Raw genomic sequence first — 18,379 nt, 5'->3', positions numbered from 1 at the left:
GGGGGTGATGGCCGAACCACAGCGTGAATATACCAACGTTGCCGAAACGGACCCTTACAGGTCGCTAAGATGTAGATATTATGCCGCGTGTGTTTCACCACACACACACAAAACTAAGCATTTAATACGGATGCACTTGGGGTAGAATCCCATTTCTGCAGGGAAGAAATAACGTTAACACACGTGAATCGACATTTGAACAGAAACTTTTCTTTCCTCCTTTTTAAAGATATTTTGTCAGACTGTAGGCTTGTCTTTTTGGGTTTTTTTTCTTAAGTTTATTTTGAGAGAGAATCCCAAGCAGGCTCCGTGCTGTCAGAGCAGAGCCCAACGTGGGGCTTGATGACTTCACAAGCGAAACACATAACAAACTTACTGTGCCTTTTCCCATTACCAAATCACGTAAACTTGCCGTTACTCTCATTCTGGAGTCTGAGCCGGGTCCCGGGCCTCCCAGCTTCCCGCAGACCAGTGGCAACTGGAGACACACGGGCTGCGGCGCGGGAAGGACGGGAGAGCCCAGCACCGGCGCGGGGAGAGGAAGGTGGCCGGCGCCCGCCGAGGCCCAGAGTCACAAGACCGGGTTCAACGGAGAAGGGCCGGGTTAGGAAAGCAGAGACAGAAGAGCGCAGTCGGGGGAGACTTCCGACAAGTGATGGGAAACTATTTCAGGTTCAAAGGCGTCTGAAGCGAGTTAGGTTTGTGGTATCAACAAGCGGACTCGAGTTTACGCGGAAGACCCGGAACGGCCCACACGATCCTGGAGGTGAAAAAGTCAGAGGACAGACAGCATCTGACCTCAGGACTTAGGGTCCAGCTACGGCCATGGAGACGGCGTGGGGCTGGGAGGACAGACCGCTAAACAGAGCAGCGCACAGATCAGCAACACATCCGCCGTCGACTGATGTCCGACAAAGGGGCAAAGGTGACATACGGGAGAAAAACCAATCTTCAGGGCGCCTGGGTGGCTCAGTTGCTGAAGCGTCTGGCTCTTGATTTCGGCTCAGGTCATCACCTCGCGGCTCATGAGTTCAAGCCCGGCACCTGCGCCGTCAGCGACAGCCTGCTTGGATCTCTCGCTCCCTCTCACACCACCCCCCCACCTCAAAATAAAAAAACACAAAACCAAACAAAAAAAGAATTTTCAATGAGTGGTGCTGGAATAACGGACAGCAGCACACAAAAATCAATGCAGGCACTCTGCACCCTTCACAAAACTTAACCTAAAACGGACCGCAGACTTAAGTGTAAAAGACGTACCCGGAGAACAGACACGAATCAGGGCAGGATTGTTCTGTCTCAGCACAGGACACGGGAGAGAAAACTAGCTGACCTTGGCATGGCGATGGCGTTCCCATACAACACCATAACACGACCCGGAAAAGAAAGAATCCGTTAACTAGCCGGACTTCCTAAAACCGGAAACTTCTGCCCTGTGACAACCAAGAGGATGAGAGAAGGCAAGCCGGGACGAGAGGTCTGCAGAAGACCCCTGATAGAGGACGGCTCTCCTGGATCTACGAAGAACTCTAAAACCCAATGATCACAGGACAAATGACAAAGGCGGAAATACCCAGCGTCCTCACGGGAGCAGAGCTGCAGACGGCAAGGAGCTCAGGATGACATGCTCTGCGTCACTGCGCCAGGGGACTGCAAATTAAAACAGGACACCTCTCCGCACCCATCAGAACGGGCCTGACCCACAGCAGGGACACCCCCGAGGGCTGGGGAGGAGTCACACCCCCCCCCCCCCCCCCCCCGCTGCCGGTGGCATGCAGAATGGTGCAGCCGCCCCGGAAGGGTTTGCTGGCTTCTTAGAAGAGTAAACAGACTTTCACCATATGATGCAGGAATCACGCTCCCTGGTTATTTACCCAAACGAGTTGAAGACACGTCCGCACAGACAACTGCACGTGGACATTTACAGTGGTTTTGTGGTTTCCCAAACCTGGAAACAACCAAGATGTCCTTCCGCAGGCGAGCGGACAACCCACGGTCCGTGCTGACAACGGAGTATTATCCAGCGCTAAGAAGAAATGGGCTATCAAGCCATGAAGAGACACGGCAGAATCGGAAACGCACATTTTTTTTTAATGTTTATTTACTTAGAGAAAGCGTGCGCATGCGTGGGCACACGAGCCAAAATCAAGCGCTTGACGCTTAACGACTGGGCCACCCAGGTGCCCCTGAAACGTACTTTTCTTTCTCTTTTTGAAACGTTTATTTATTTTTGAGACAGAGGGACAAAGCACGAGCAGGGGCGGGGCAGAGAGAGGGTGAGACACAGAATCTGAAGCAGGCTCCGGGCTCCCAGCTGTCAGCACAGAGCCCGACATGGGACTCGAACCCACGAACCATGTGATCATGACCTGAGCTGAAGTCGGACACTTAACCAACTGAGCCACCCAGGCACCCTGGAAATGCACGTTTCAGAGTGAAAGAGGCCAACCTGAAAAGCCTACATACTGTGTGATTCCAACACTTGACACTTGAACAACGCGCGAGTTGGGGCGCGGACCTCCTCGTGCGCTGAAAACCCGTAACTTTTGATTCTCCCCAAAAGGTAACTACCAACCGCCTACTGCTCCTAGCCAACGGTTGATCAACACCTAGTCTTCCGCGGATTTGTGCATATTAAATACCGTCCTCACAATAAAGTAAACCACACACGAGAACACGTTATTAAGAAAACCATACAGGGGGTGCCCGGGCAGCTCAGTCGGTTGAGATTCGACTCTTGATTTCGGCTCCTGTCGTGATTTCACAGTGACGGCTCCTGAATTCAAGCCCGGGGCTGACAGGGAGGAGCCTGCTTGGGATTCTCTCTCCCCATCTCTCTCTGCCCCTCCCCGGGTCATGAATTCTCTCAAAAATAATTAAAAAAAAAAAAAGGAAGCGGTTACGGAAAAGGAAAAACGTTTATGGTACCATACTAAATTTATCGAGAAAGATCCACGTACAAGTGGGCCTGCACGGTTCAAACCCATGCTAAGGGCCAACTGTACACCGTCCAGACCCATAAAATGCACATCACCAGTGAGTGACCTCTTGATGTAGACTATGGACTTTGGGTGATAGCGAGGTGTCAACATAGGGTCACCAGTAGTAACGGAAGCACCGCCCTGGAGGAGACAGAGGGAGAGGCTGTGGCCAACACGCGGGCGCAAGAGGTCAACGGGAACGCTCTGCACCCCTGCGTAACTTTGCTGCAAACCTAAACCCGCGCTAAAAAAAAGGCCGATGAGAAACAAAACGGCAACGAGAAAAGAAAAAGCTACCTTTCCCGGGAGGCTGGCTGGCTCAGTCACCAAGCGTGTGACTCTTGACCTCGAGGTTGTGGGTGGGTTCGGGATCCATGACGGATATGCAGATTACTTAAAATCTTAAACACACACACACACACACACACACACACACACACACACACACACACCCCAAAAAAGAAAAGCTCCATTTCCAGCATCGTGAAAAGTCAAACACGCCGCCACAGGACAATCCCAAGTCACCAAAGTGCCCCTGAAATAACACACTGGCATCATGTTCTCCACACACGCACGTCTGAAAAGGAGGGGGGGCGGGGGTGGGGTGGGGAGCAGCTAAAGGGCTCAATTCTTTGCTCTCTTAGAAAAGGTCCAGGGGAAGCTCCTGAGTTGGGGCTGGGAGACCAGACCCGCTGCCTTCCTGGTCCGTACGCACCTGTCACCCCTCCAGCCTCTGCGGTCTTCTTGACTTTCTGCTGGTCGTCCCACCTGAGCTCCGAGAACCCATCCACCTCTACGTCAGGGTGCCGGATGGAGTGGCCGACCTTCCAGAAGCAGGAGAAGTGGTACCAGTGTGGGACTTTTCCATCAAACATGGGCGACTAGGAGAGAAGCAGAGAGAGAGGTGAGCCAGCAGCCGACCCCGACCCCGCCGACGCCCAGGCCTCAGCAGCCGAGGTTCCTGTTCTTAAAAAGGAGGACAGCCGTGCCATGTTCTCCACATCACACACAAAGTGGGAAACGTGGCATCTCTGGAGATCCTCCCGAACCGCCTGGAAGACTGCTGCCTTTCGGTGCTGAGGTTGTACTCTCTGGATGAGGGACCCCGCTCTGCGACCTGACCCCACCTCTCCGTGCCTGCCGGGGAAGCCAGCTGCCACCCCACTCAGGCCTGGACTCAAAGGGCCCGTGTGGCCCAGAAAGGGCTCTTCTAGCACCTCTGCAGTTGGAATAATGAGATCAAGTCGCAGATCGTACGCAAAGCAGGGAAAATGTGTCAGGAAACAGTGTCAGGTTGGCAGCAGGCGCAGCGAGGGGAGTGGAATGAACGGACTTCTCTGAGGGAGGATCAGGGGACAGAAGCCCCTACCCCCGCCCCCCCCCCCCCCTCCAGCCTTCAGTATGAGGGAACTGCAGATCCGGTCACGGAGAAGCTGCTTCCCTGCTCGTGGTGGCTTCCCGATGCTTCGGGCTCCGGGCGTCCCAGAGCGACGCGACAGCATCAGGCCCCCTGCCCCGGAGCCCGAGCTGTCCGGCCTGACGGAGCGGGTGTGGACGGGGGCCAGGCAGAGCGGGACTAACGCTGGCATTTACTGGGTCCCTGGCGCCGTGCACAGGCCGTCCTCTGGGTAGAAGCGGCACCCCCGTCTCGCAGATGTCTGGGGGGGAGCGGCACACAGGTGGCAAGTGCCTCAGCCCCGCTCGAACCTGACACTAAGGTCCTTCCGCCACGCCATTCGCTCGGCAGGAAGAGCTACCTAAAAACGCACAAACGGTTCTGACCAAAGTGAGGGAGGCCCCAACCACCTGCTCTTATAGAAGATAAAGCCAAATGCCATGCGGGTGGAAAAAAATAAAAATAAAACAGCGTCAAAAATAAATACCACGTAGAAATTTTCGGATGAAGCTGTCGGACAGGGGAAATATTCTGGAAAAGCAGAGACAAGTTCTCCCAAGCAGCCCCCCACCCCCCACCCCGGGGGAGTGGCCTCACAGTGTCACAGATTCAGACAGAAGGTTCTCAGCAGGGCACGCCAAGGGCTCTGGAGCAAGCAGCCTTGTGTGCAGCACATCGCTGTCCTCTGGGCCCAGATGCCCCACGGCCCTACTCGGTAGGCCCCCACCTCCTCAGGCCCCCAGAAGGCTTTTCCCCAGCTCCCCGCAGGCCAGGGTGAGTATTCAGTCAATGCCCCTGTCCTGCACCAGGTAGGAACACCTCACATCCGGAGGGGAGACCGAGGAGGGCAGGGAGAATTCCTGCTAAGGAAGAGACGGCCTCCAAACCCAACCAAAGGCCCTGGAGAACGGACTTGTGTTGTGTTCTGGGTCTCAAGGCTCCACCAAAGTAGCCAACACACCCAGAAGCGTCCGGCCACCGTGCTTGCACATCGCAGTGGCTTCCACGTAGCTCCTCGGGCCCCGGTGCCCCTTGTCTATCCTCCTCTGCAATGCTGGGTGACATTCACGCAAAAGAGGCAGGTGGCCCAGTGCCTTCGCCCCGCACCGGAACACGCGTGGCATTTTTTCCCCGGCTCTGGTGGGGCCCCACACCTGCCCCCTAACCTTGGTCTGGGGGCCGTGTCCCAACCACCGACGCAGCGTGGGGTGACCGAGAGGTACAGCCCAAGGGTGTGCTCACAGCACTAGCTTGAGGGGAGGGGGGGTTTGTGGGGGCTCCCATTCTCCCTTGAGAGGAAGGACCCCAAATCAAAGCAAGGCTTCACCCTAGAACTTGGGACCGATGAGGACACGGCAGGAAGGGAACCAGAACAAGGTCACCAGACGGTGCTTCCACTTGGCAGCCCTGAGAGGCAGCATCTTCTGTGTACCCAGAAAACACTGAGCACCTCCCGAGTACCAAGGTCCTCACCGGGCCCCTCTGCTTCCATCTGCACATTGCAGGCCAGAGTGCTGCCTGCCACCCCGCACGCAGCACAGAACGACACAGCGTGTGTGACCCGCGGTTTGCTCCAGCCCAACGCAGGACGAGGAGCCCGGCACAGCCCTTTCCCTGCCCAAAGCCTCCCCCCCCCCCCCAAGGCTGAGAGGCCCAGTGGATCCCCGGAGCTTGTCTCAGGGCCCACCACCTAAGGTATCGGGTATCTGATAACAATCCTCCCATACAAATGGAAAAGAAAAGTATTGAAATCCAAGTGGGAGAAGAATGACTTCTTTCTTTCTGACCTCCACCAGCTCGGCCTACAAGACCAGACTTTCCATTCTGAATTAAAACTCCACCCCCAGTTACAGTCCCAGAAAACCACTTACATTTAATAATTATTTCTTTCGCCATCAAGGGCCCAGAATGCTAAATTTTATTTGGTCCAGGAATCAGTTCCTCCGTAGGGCCATCCCCCACTCCCCCAGACGCAGGAACCCTCCTTTGTACCCAACAGCGTTGCTCAAGCTTTACACTGGCTGTCCTAAGGTCTTAGGTCTGTCCTTCCCTATTGGACAGGGTCCTCTCTGGCTGAGTATAGAGAAGCCTACGAATGTCCTTTTCTCGGAATGAAATTTAAACACGCACAATGGACCACACGGGCTCACAAGAGAAATCGATTAGGCTGAAATAATCATCAAAACACAGAAATTCAGTGGGATACAGTGAGCTTTAAAGCATTAAATAACAAGATTTAGCACCCACTCTCCCAACTGCAGTAACTTTGAATACTGATGAGCATAACGGGTTATTTTGAGAAATCCCCAACAATCGTAAAGTGATATAAAAATATCTATATTAGTATTACTGCTGGTGACAAAAACCCACAGGTACAGATTTTACTTTTATTTTGCTGCTTATATACACAATTAGGAAATAAGGAATCTTCTCTAGCCTTAGTAACCGCTAGAGATGTAAATTTCTTCCAGAAATGTAAATTTCTTCTTCAAACCCCCAGATCTCCCAAGAGCCCCTTTGCTGTGAGGGAGCTTCTTCTTTTGATTGTTTGTAAAATGTTAATTCCCATGTAGTTAACACCGTTATGGGAGGAAGCTCAAGACCAGGCAGCCCCTACATTCAGGTTTAAGATCAGAGAGCCTCCCGTGGGAGATAATGCTTTCCAAACGGCAGGCCTCGTCTGCTTTTCCAGTCTCAACTTCCTGCCCCTTCTGTGCGTAAGAAATGCTGACCAAGCTCCCACCCAGGCACTCCATGCTGGTGCACAGCCCTCTGGGGTGGTACGCGCCCCAGTACGGCACGGTTTGTTTACCAGTCATCTTTGGCTTAACCAAACTGGTGACTGCCAAGGAAGGGGGTGGGGTGGTGGTCTCTCCCTTTGCCCCTAGGACCTAACCCGGTGATGCTCCGAGTTCACTGAATGCTTACGCATGGGGCGGCAGGCCCTGAGGGTACGATGACAACACAGCCTCTATCTGGACGTACCCACCCTTCTCCAACTGGTTAAGTACTGAAAACCCAGTGAAGACTATCTGGTTGTTCCTAAAACACGCTGCTGCCTCACTGCAGGGAAGGAAAATCAAGTTACCTGGACCGTGAGCACTGAATACAGCTACCAGAAGGTTCATGTTGGAGGGGAGGAGGGCAGGGACAACCAGCATATTGGGGGCCGGGGGATTTGGGAGCTCCCCCCCCCAACCACGCCGTGGCAGGGGCCTTAGGTCATACACCCCGGGGGCATCCCCCACGTGCCCAGAAGCCTCGAGGGGCGAGGGGCACCCTTGCAGCCACTCTTACTCAAACGAGACAGCTGGAAAGGCCTCAGGAAGAGAGCGCGCCTGTGAACGTGGAAAGTTTGGGGGAAATACGATTTCAAACCACGAATGAGGCCAAAAGTGAATGCAGTTTCCGGAAAGGACACGGACTCGCATAGTTTTGCACAATTAAAAAACCGAGAGTGAGCGAGTGTTGAAACGACACCGAAAACCAGATTAAACGAATCCTTACACGCCAGTCGCCATCACCAACGGAGGACAAAAACCTTCCAGCACGAGGTGGGTCAGAACCGGACCGGCTCCAAAAGCCCACGCGTGCATTCCCCCCGGCGGATGGCGGGGAGACGAGGACCCCCCCCCCGCCCCGCCCCGCCCCGCCCCCGAAGCAGAGCTATCGCGGCCCCCAGCTCTGCAGAGCGGAGGGCACCGCCTGCCCCGCCCCGGGGCAGGCTTTCGCGGGCGGGCGGGCCCCTGCGGGCAGCCCCTCCCCCTCGGGTCCCCCTCCCCCTCCGGAACCCCCCCAACGGCGCGCACAAAGCGCCGCGCGCACCTGCACCATGATGGCCATGCGCAGCGAGTCCTTGGGGATGCTCTCGCTGCATTTCTTGCAGGACGCGCGCCCGCTCTTGGCGTACTCGACCCGGTAGAGCTTGTCCGAGGACGCCGCCATCGTCCCCGCGCACCGCCGCCGCCGCTCCGGGAGCCCCGCGCCGCGACCTACACCCGCCGCCGCCCGCTCCCCGCTCCCCGCAGGCGCCCGAGCGCCCCGAGCCGCCGCCGACCACGCCGCCTCCGCCGCTCCCCGCCGGACTGCTGACGCCGCGCCACGGGCACGCCCCCCGCGCACGCGTCCTCGGGGCGGGGCCAACGCGCGCGCATCCTCGGGCACGCCTCTCCGCGCACGCGTCCTCGGGGCGGGGCCGCCGCGCACGCGTCTTCGGGGCACGCCTCCCCCTCCCCCTCCCCCCCCCGCCGCGCGCGCCCTCTGCCGGCCGGAGGGGCGGTGTTTCCCCGGTGCCGGCAGCTGCGCCTGCCCGGCGGGCGGAGGCTGCGGGCAAGGGGCGGGGCGTGGAGCTCTCTCCGCCTTCCAGCCCGTCCGTCCCCGGGGTGGAGGGGCTGGCCTGCTTCCGCCGCGAGCTCTGCCCGGGTGCCCCTGCTAGTAAGAGCTCCCCAGTGCCCTGGGGACTGTCCCCGAGCGCCGGGGCCCAAGCGGACCGGCGCCGGCACCGCATCGCGAATCGGGTGCACGGATTCACCTCGCAGGTGTTTTCGCGCACCTGGCAGGTAGGCTCCTCGCCCCTCGAAGTTGCCGTCATTAGAGGACCTGCTGCTATAGAACTGTTTTTACGTTTCTGTTTCAATCCTATTTTGTGATTTTATTTTTACTTTGTATTTTATCTTATTTTATATTTTAATTTCATTTTATTTTATTATAATCCTATGCATTTTATTGTAGCCATATAAAACATCACAGTAGCTGGGGCACCTGGCTGGCTGGATTGGAAAAGCGTGGGACGCTTGACCTCAGGGTCGTGAGTTCGAGCCCCACGTGGGCGTGGAGCCTACTTTAAAAACATAAATAATAAAAACAAAACGTTGTAGTCCTACGTGCTGTATCTGAGAATACTCAGTTCTGGTAGGGCGGACGCGAAAAATGAACAGGACCGATGAAACTCATGAAGCGTGGTCCGCATGGAGAAGAAGCAAGCTAGTAGCTTAAGACACTTGACGTTGAGCAGGCAGGTAGGTTGCGAGGCATAGGGAAGAATCTTAGGTATGGCCAAGGTAAATAGAATAACTGGGCTCTGTGATGGAACAAATCAAATAATTAGAGAGTAACCAAATCGAAAGACGTGATCGTTCCACTTCCGGGTTCGCCCCTTGGTGCTCACATGCTCCCGTTGTGGCCCCATCGGCGCTGCGCAAGAATTGCAGGTAAAACGCTTGTCTGTTCAGCAGGCTACTTGTGACCCGCCGCGCTCGTCCGTGTCTCTGTGAGTGGGCTCCAGGCTCTCCGTGGAGGGGCTTTGAGCATTCTCAGCCCCGGGATTCGTAACCCCACTTGCCTGGCTGGCTGATGCAGCGGGAAGAGTAACACACCCACACTGCATGACCCAGGTTCAGATGGCGTACTCGCCTGCCTTGCTGGACTCTGTGTGTGTGATCTACCCGGTCTTGAGGCTCTTTCTGCAGGAAGGTTAAATCAGGCGTTTCAAGTTGATTCAAGGAACCCCGTAGCTCAAGCGTCTTACTTTGGTCTGTGTGGCTTTCTCTCCCGTGACTTCCGGGATAGCTCGCCCGATAGCGGTGCCCGTGGACTTCGCTGGGCCGTGTAGGGCTCCTGGGCGCACTCGAAGGTCAGGAATTCCTGTCCTGGGGCCCAAAGGAGAGTGAGCCATATCCAACTGCTTGCTCAGGGTTTTGGCTTGGATGTCTTAACATGCTTCTCCAGTGATGTCCAAAACCTCCCCGTGAGCAGCCCACTCAGGATGAGGCCCCGGTTCTCCCGCTGCTTACGCCAGACACCTTGACCCTTCTCTTCTGTCCCACACCCAACCCGTCACCAAATTCTAACTTCTGACTCCAGTGGTTTCTTCTATTTTTAATGTTCCGCTACCCGTGCCCCTGCTGCCTCCCACTCTCTACCTTCCCAGCTGCATAGGGAGAGGGGAGGCTCTGTCCTCCTGGCCTCTCCGGCTGCCACCCCCTGGCTCTGAGGGGGGGTGGTGTCGCAGGGTCACTTCCCGGCGCCTCGCAGGGGCTCGGACTCATGGAGCATGAGATCATGACCTGAGCTGAAGTCGGACGCTGCACCAACTGAGCCACCCAGGCGCCCCTATTTTGCTGAGTGGTGCCATGCACTCACAAATATTTGTTGAATGAATGAATGAGTGAGTGAATGAACGAATCCCTCACTTGGCATGTCCTCTACACAGACTGTTTCATAATAACATTCCTTCACGCTTAAATAGATTTGCATTCTTTACAAAAGGCGTTCATAAACGTTGTTTCCTCCTTACTATAATGCTCCATAAAGCTAGGTTTAAAAAACCCTAATAACAGATCGTATTTACTTGGAAGCATTCAGTCTGTCCACAAAACAGCTGCCACTCCCCCTCCCCCAATCGGTACACAGAACAACAATTATTTCCTATAAGCTTCAGGAGAAGAAAGTTGGAAGCCGCCATGCGGTCGGGTATAACACACCAGGCATAGCTAATTTGCACCAACAAGAACCTGCCTTGAAGGCCGATCGATGCTGATTCACAGCCCGAACGCTCTGCCCCGTAAGGTTGGCGGCTATCGAAAATACCACCGGGGGGCGCCTGGGTGGCTCGGTCGGTTAAGCGTCCGACTTCGGCTCAGGTCATGATCTCGCGGTCCGTGAGTTCTAGCCCCGCGTCGGGCTCTGTGCTGACAGCTCAGAGCCTGGAGCCCGCTTCGGATTCTGTGTCTCCCTCTCTGCCCCTCCCCTGCTTGCGCATTCTCTCTCTGTCTCTCTCTCTCAAATATAAATCAACATTAAACAAACAGACAAAAAGAACACCCTGGGGGGCGCCTGGCTTGCTCCTTCCGGCAAGTTTGCACAGAGCACCTGTGATGACATTCTCCTGTGGGCTACGTAGGGTCTCCTCCCCCACGTATGGGGGTTTCTCCCCAACAAGGAGAAGAATCAGCCCCCAACCCTGGGCAGGACTCAGCTGCCCTTCGGACTCTCTCTGCTTCTGTTTGGGACATCTTTGTCGTAGGAAAGTGACTTCTGGCACACGGAGGTCACCACTACAGTGTTTCCCGACCTGCCTTTCTTGTGTTTTCTTCCACGGTGGGGACGCAGGATCTTCTCAGTTTTGCTTAAGACTTTCCAGGTAAGAACTCTGATGAAACCATCGTGGGTCAGAGGCCCCCTCCTGGACCCACCAACAGTGACCGAGAGGACTGGGAGCTGTACTACGGCCATGTGGGTGGGGCGAGGGGGGGGTCCCCCAGAAAAGAAGGTGCCAGGCAGACAGTAGTCATTCCAGTTTGCCTCACGAGAGACTGACAGCTGGTGGCCTGAACGCCAAATTCAAACACGCAGTATTGTCTCGATCAGGTTTAGAATGGTTTGAAACCATTTGTTAACATTTCAACATGTGGATATTTTTCATAAATGTCTGGATTTCTGTGTTTTTTTTTTAATGTTTATTTTTGAGATAGAGAGTAAGAGAGAGAGCAAGGGAGGGGCAGAGAGAGAGGGAGACACAGAATCCAAAGCAGGCTCCAGGCTCTGAGCTGTCCGCACAGAGCCCGACGCGGGGCTCGAACCCACGAACTGTGAGATCGTGACCTGAGCCGAAGTCGGACGCTCAACAGACTGAGCCACCCAGGCACCCCTGCGTTTCTGTTTTCACCTGAAAAATGTCGAACTGTGGGAACATTGGGCCCTGTGTTCTCACACGGGAACGTGGCTGGAGCCCAACGGGGGCTGCTCATTAACAACCGGGTCCTCAGCACCCCCCCCACCTCTCCCTACGTCCCTGTTGTAATTGTCCGCTGCTGTCCCCCACCCCTACTTACATCTCTGCGTTGTCACATTTTATTTCTTTCCAGTGTGTATTTAAAGCTACATCCCTTATCCTGTAATCAACCATCCAAAACGATGGGGCGGAAGACAACAAAAATCCTTTCTGGGGGCTGGCTGGGCTCAACCACAGGTGCCTGTCACTCAGGCTCTGGGGGGCTGCAGTCGCAGGGGGGTTGGAGTCCTGTCCGAGTCTTCTTCCTGTGGGGGCTGCTGCTGGCCCCGGACAGGTGGCTTCTCCTGGCGGCCTCAGGACAGACTCCGTCGCTGTGCCCCGTGCTCTGCCTTCTTCCTTCCCTTCAGCCCCATCCTTTCCAGGAGCTGTTCTGATTTTCAGAGGAGAGAACAGAGACCTGGAGGGGGGGGGGGACACGCCCAAGGTCACCCAGTATGGAGCCTGGAGCACCGAGCCCAGCCTTTCTCTGCAGATCACAGAGCCCCTCCCCCCGGGTCTCGCTCTCCCTCGTCCTCCCCACCGTCTGTGCGAAAGCGGGGGTCTCCCGCGCCCCTCCTGTACCGTGTCCAGAGCGGGCTCCCCTCGGCAGGAACTGTATCACCCAACTTTTCTTTCTCTACGCCGGCTTGGTGTCTGATATTTAGGTGACCCTCAGAGAAGAATTATCCGAATTTTGTAGGTGTCTGTGGCTCTCAGTTGTCTGTCTGGCTACAAAAGGAACCCACTTCCTGGGGTGGTGAGGGGACGGGGGTGGGGGATGGCTGAGCAGGAGACCGGGAACCTGTCCCCACGAGCTTGGCTGTCCACTGTCCCAGCCAGGCCCACGGAACCTGCTGTCTTGCAGGGGGAGGGGGCGCGAGAGACAGAGTCTGGATGACCTTAAGGAATTTACCGTGATTTTCCTTCGATCATTATAAACAACAGAAACGAGCAGAAAAGATTAAGTGATGTGCACATAAACAGAATAAAGAGTGAGAATCTTTCCTCCTGTCCGTCCCTCCCGTTCCTACATTCGAGAGGTCACCACTGTGACCGTATTGTTTGACCTGTGTCCTGCGAGTCTCTTCCTTCCCGCCCCCCCCCCACACACACAGAGTTTGAGATCCTGTGATGGACACACTGTACCCTAATTTGCTTTAATATCCCAGAGGCATCTCTTCCTGTCGGAAATAGGGGACACGTCGTTCATTTTAACGCCGTGTGCAAATTCATAATACAGATGAACTACACTTCTGTTGGTTTGTTGGTGTGCTGGGAAGGATGGGATGTTATTTGCATGCGTGTTATTCATACAGGGTTTTCATAGTTCACACGCGATAGACACGTCCTTTTTGTGAAATGCTCGGATCTGCTCTGTCCGATGCAGCAGCCATGGGAACGGCCACTACAGAGCCCGGAGGGGTGACGGGACTGAGAGGACGTGTACAGTGAGTGGGTAAATGCACATCGGATGTCTGAAGACTTGGCACAAAAAAAACGAAGGGAAATAGCTCGTTAGTAATTTCTTTAGTTTGCTCCAGGCTCCGAGCTGTCACCACGGAGCCCAACCTGGGGATCGAACCCACAAACCGCGAGATCACGACTTGAGCCGAAGTCGGACGCTCAACCGACTGAGCCACCCGGGCGCCCCAATGTGTATATTTAAAGCTACATCCATGATGGGGCGCCCGGGTGGCTCAGTCGGTTGAGCGTCTGACTTCGGCTCAGGTCACGATCTCGCGGTCTGTGAGTTCGAGCCCCGCGTCGGGCTCTGGGCTGACAGCTCAGAGCCTGGAGCCTGCTTCCGATTCTGGGTCTCCCTCTCTCTCTGCCTTTCCCCCGTTCATGCTCTGTCTCTCTCTGTCTCAAAAATAAATAAAAAACATTAATAAAAAAAAATTAAAAAAAAAATAAAGCTACATCCATGATCCTGAGTTATGCTCTGACCACATTGTTCAGATTTTGTAGGTCTATTCTACTTGGTTGTTGAAAAAAAGTTATTCTATTTCCATAAACATTGCAATTGCAAAATAAAATTGCTTGTAATTATGCAAGCAATACACGATTATCGTTTGCTTGTTAAAATAGAGACAGTTTGTGAGTTCGTGCCCCGCCTTGGGCTCACTGCTGTCAGCCTGTCAGCCCAAAGCTTGCTTTGGGTCCTCTGTCCCCCGCTCTCTGACTCTCCCCCGCTTGCGATCTTCCAAAAATATATAAATATATATTAAAAAAAACCCCAAAAAACAAAAAAGGAGTGGGGCACCTGAGTGGCTCAGTCAGTTATGTCCAACTCTTGATTTTGGCTCAGGTCATGATCTCACGATGGGCAAGTTCGAGCCCCGCATCTGCTCTGCACTGACAGCACAGAGCCTGCTTGGGATTCTCTCTCTCTGCCCCTTCCCCGTGCTATCTCTTTCTCTCTCTCTCTCTCTCTCTCTCTCTCAAAAAAAAAAAAAAAAAAAAAAGGAAGCAAGCTGTAGACTGGGTGAGTGTATTTGCAACAGGTGCATCTGACAAAGAATTTGAACCGATAAAACCTTACAAAACCCCACCACAAATGGATACCGAACAAACGAGCCACCCAATAAAAAGTGAGCGAAAGACTTGAACAGACAGCTCGGCCGGGAAGCACGTGGGAGGAGCTCAGCACCGGGAGTCAGCAGGAAACACGAATTAAAACCAGTAGCTGGGCTACTATTTCACCCCTGCTGGAGCGGTTACGCCGGAGAAGACCGTGAGGACGTGGAGTAAATGGAGCTTTCCACGCTGCCGGTGGGATCACGAAACGGAGCAACCCCTCCGGAGAAGCGTGTGGCGCTTGCCTACAAAGTCGTGTGCGTATCTGCGCCACGATCCAGGACTTCCGTTCCTAGGTGCCCCGGAATCAGGAAGACGTACTCCGTGAAAAGACTGTGAAGAATCACGGCGACTTTCTTCACGACAGCCCCACACTGGACACAAGCCACCTACCCATCGGCAGGATAACCGAGAAACCGTACTGTGGTCTCACCACGGGCTCCGCGAGGCCATAAAAAGCAACGACCTACGGATACATGCAACACTGTGGGTAAATCTTAAGCCGTGTTGAGTAAAAGAAACCAAATGCAAAACGTTCATACTGTACGATCCCCGATCCCCGCGGGAGAGGCTAGAATGAGGCAGGGAGACGGAGGATGGCTTGGGAGGGGCATGTCGCAACTTTCTCAGGCGACGGAAACGTTCTAGATCTTGTCTTGGGTTGCGGTAACTTGGATGTTTACCATTGCCAAAACTCACCAGACTGATCTCGCGGTTCGTGAGTTCGAGCCCCACATGGGGCTCTGAGCTGCCCGTGCGGAGCCTGCTTGGGATTCTCTCCCTCTCTCTCTGCTCCTCCCCACCCCCCAAATAAATAAACTTAAAAAAAGAATACGCGAATATGCTTTACAAAAAAAGACTGATACTCCGTTTTGTGTGTGTGTGTGTGTATGTATATATACGTACATACATATATCACCTTTTCTTTTTTCATCCATCGATGGATTGTTTCCACCTTTCAGCTGTCGTGAATAATGGGCCTGTGAGAATAGGTGTACAAATAGCCATTTGAGGACCTGTTTCCGATTCTTTTGAGTAAATACCCACAGGCGGATCATATGGTGATTCTGTTTTGAAATTTTTGATGATTCACCGCACCGTTTTCCGCAGGAGTGGCACCATTTTCACAACGCCCAAAGGTTCCGTTATAGCCACATCTTTACCAACATTTGTTCTCCATTTTTTTCTGATGGTTGTCCTCCTGATGGATGTGAGGTGGTATCCCATTGTGGTTTTGGTTTGCATTTCCCTAATGATGAGTGGTGTTGAGGCTCTTTTCAAGTGCTTTTGGGCCACCAGGATGTCTTTGGAGAAATGTCTAGTCAAGTCCTTTGCCCGTTTTATAGTTGGGTTATTTGGTTTCTTCCTTTGTGGTTGGGTTGTGGGAGTTTTGTATTTACCTTCTGGATATGAACTAAACCCATTATCAAATGTGTGATTCGCACATATTTTCTCCCATTCCGTAGATTGCCAGCTCCGTGGATTGTGTCCTTTGACGCACAGAAGTTTTGTGTCGTCCAATTTATCTGTTTTTCCTTTTGTCCCCTGTGCTTTTGGGTCATATCCGAGAAATCAGTCGCCATCAAATCCAACGTCAGGAAGCTTTCCGCTGTGTTTTCTTCTACCGATGAGAACAAATACTACACTTGATCTTAGCCAAAAGGCCGAGAAGCGATTCCGCTATGTTTTCTTCTAAAAGTTTTATAGTCTTTACTGTTACTTTTAGGTCTTTGATGTGTTTTGAGTTAATTTCTGTATACACAAAATACAAAGGTAAGATACAGGTATAAGTAAGGTAAGAGTCCGGCTGCATTCTTTGGCATGTGAATGCCCAGTTTCCCCAGCACCATTTGTCGAAGAGACTGTCCTTTTCCCATCGAATAGTCCTGGCGCCCTTGTTGAAGAGCCGTTGGCTACCGGCTCAAGGGTTTGATTTCTGGGCTCTCTGTTCTGTTCCATTGGCCGATATGTATGCCTTCCTGCTGGGACCACACTGTTTTGATTATTGTAGCTCTCTAATAAGTTTTGAGATCAGGCAGTGTAAGACCCGTAACTTTATTCTTCTCTGCCCAAAGTTGTTGAAACAAAACTCAGACAACCTGGCAGGATTGACCAAAAGATAAAAGAAGGTGCAAACAACGTCTTGACTGAAAAGGGGGTCCCCAGGGGTTTCCTGTCGAGCAGGTGAGCACAAGACACATGACAGTTCAGGCGCGAGGCGGGCGGGGACACAGCCTGGCCCGTGGCTGGGAAGAAGTCCGGGACAGATGTCTCCGGACACCTGCCAGTGTCTGCCGCGTTTCCATCTTGGGTCGTTGCTCTTCCTCAGCAGGAAGTGGCCTTTGCGGTAAAAATAACTGTGTCCTCACAAACCAAGAAACAGACTCTTAACTCTAGAGAGCACACTGACGGTGGTCACCAGAGGGGAGGTGGTGGGGGATGGGTGGGCCAGTTGAGGGGGATTAAGGAGGCCACTTGCCGTGATGAGCGCGGGGTGATGTAGGGAAGTGTTGAATCACTTTACCCAAAGCGAAAAGAACGTGTCTGTTCCCTAACTGGAATTTCAATAAAAACTTAAAAAAAAAAAAAGATAGGGTTTACGCTATTTCCCACTTTATAATTATTCTTCATACAAGTTTCTAGATGAATATTATATATTTCCATAAATTTTTTTTGTGTGTTTTTTTTTTAATTTTTTTTTCAACGTTTATTCATTTTTGGGACAGAGAGAGACAGAGCATGAACGGGGGAGGGTCAGAGAGAGAGGGAGACACAGAATCGGAAACAGGCTCCAGGCTCCGAGCCATCAGCCCGGAGCCTGACGCGGGGCTCGAACTCACAGACCGCGAGATCGTGACCTGGTTGAAGTCGGACGCTTAACCGACTGCGCCACCCAGGCGCCCCCTGTGTGTGTTTATTTTTGAGACAGAGACAGAGAGAGCGACAGAGCGCAAGCAGGGGAGGGGCGGGGAGAGAGGGAGACACAGAATCCGAAGCAGGCTCCATCCACGCTCAGAGCTGTCAGCACAGAGCCCGACGCGGGGCTCGAACTCACGAACCGCGAGATCATGACCTGAGCCGAAGGCGGACGCTTAACCGACCGAGCCACCCAGGGGCCCCATATCCTGGGTCATTTTAAAAAACCAAGGCGTGGAGGAGGAAGGAAGGGAAGCAACCCGATCACCTGAACACAGAACCCGAGCCCTCACTGGGTTTGACCATATGTGGCTCTCGCGGGGTGGGTGGTCTTCAAACGTGGTGGCTCTGGGTTGTCTGCTCACGTGTGTCTTTGAGGTCGTATGTATTTGTCTTTGGTTTTGTCTTCCACAGCCCGTGGCCGGGGATTGTGCGTGGGGAAGCAAGGGTGGGCGTGCGCTCCCGTGATGGGGGTCCTGGTGGATTGTCTTCTGCCCGCGGGAGCCGCCGTCGCTCCCGGGCCCCCCACGCCGGATGTGCCCTCGTCACCTTGACTGTGGCCCGGGAGACACCCCCCGCCCCGTGGTGTCTGGGCGTGCAGCTCCCCTAACCCTCTCCCACCTCCGTGGTGAACTTCTTCCCGAGCGTTTCGTGGGGCTTTGCACGCACAGCCCGCCCTGCCTGCTGTGTGCCCTTGGAGACTCTCTGGGAGTCCCCCGGGTATGGAGTATCGTAAGG

The 18,379-nt window shown here is 53.9% G+C and overlaps 1 protein-coding gene and 1 pseudogene across 1 annotated transcript in view; both read right to left on the bottom strand.

Moving 5' to 3' along the window:
* PARP1 (poly(ADP-ribose) polymerase 1) overlaps positions 1-8,356 on the bottom strand; it is a 37,893-nt gene extending 29,537 nt beyond the window's left edge. The window contains exons 1-2 of the mRNA XM_047077136.1: positions 8,203-8,356; positions 3,697-3,862 (exon numbers count right to left, since the gene is read on the bottom strand). Of these exons, the coding sequence (XP_046933092.1) occupies positions 3,697-3,862; positions 8,203-8,322 (286 nt within the window). The 5' untranslated portion in view covers positions 8,323-8,356. The remainder of the gene's footprint in view (positions 1-3,696; positions 3,863-8,202) is intronic.
* Positions 8,357-16,277: 7,921 nt separating this feature from the next.
* Positions 16,278-16,401, bottom strand: LOC124510531 (uncharacterized; annotated as a pseudogene).
* Between the last annotated feature and the right edge of the window lie 1,978 nt (positions 16,402-18,379).

This window comes from Lynx rufus, unplaced genomic scaffold, assembly GCF_022079265.1.
Source record: "Lynx rufus isolate CCGP_SWC_20201006 ecotype Redwood Valley unplaced genomic scaffold, mLynRuf1.p SCAF_15, whole genome shotgun sequence".
Taxonomy (NCBI): domain Eukaryota; kingdom Metazoa; phylum Chordata; class Mammalia; order Carnivora; family Felidae; genus Lynx; species Lynx rufus.
The sequence above is the reverse complement of the archived record's forward strand: the minus strand, read 5'-3'. Positions and strand labels throughout refer to the sequence as shown.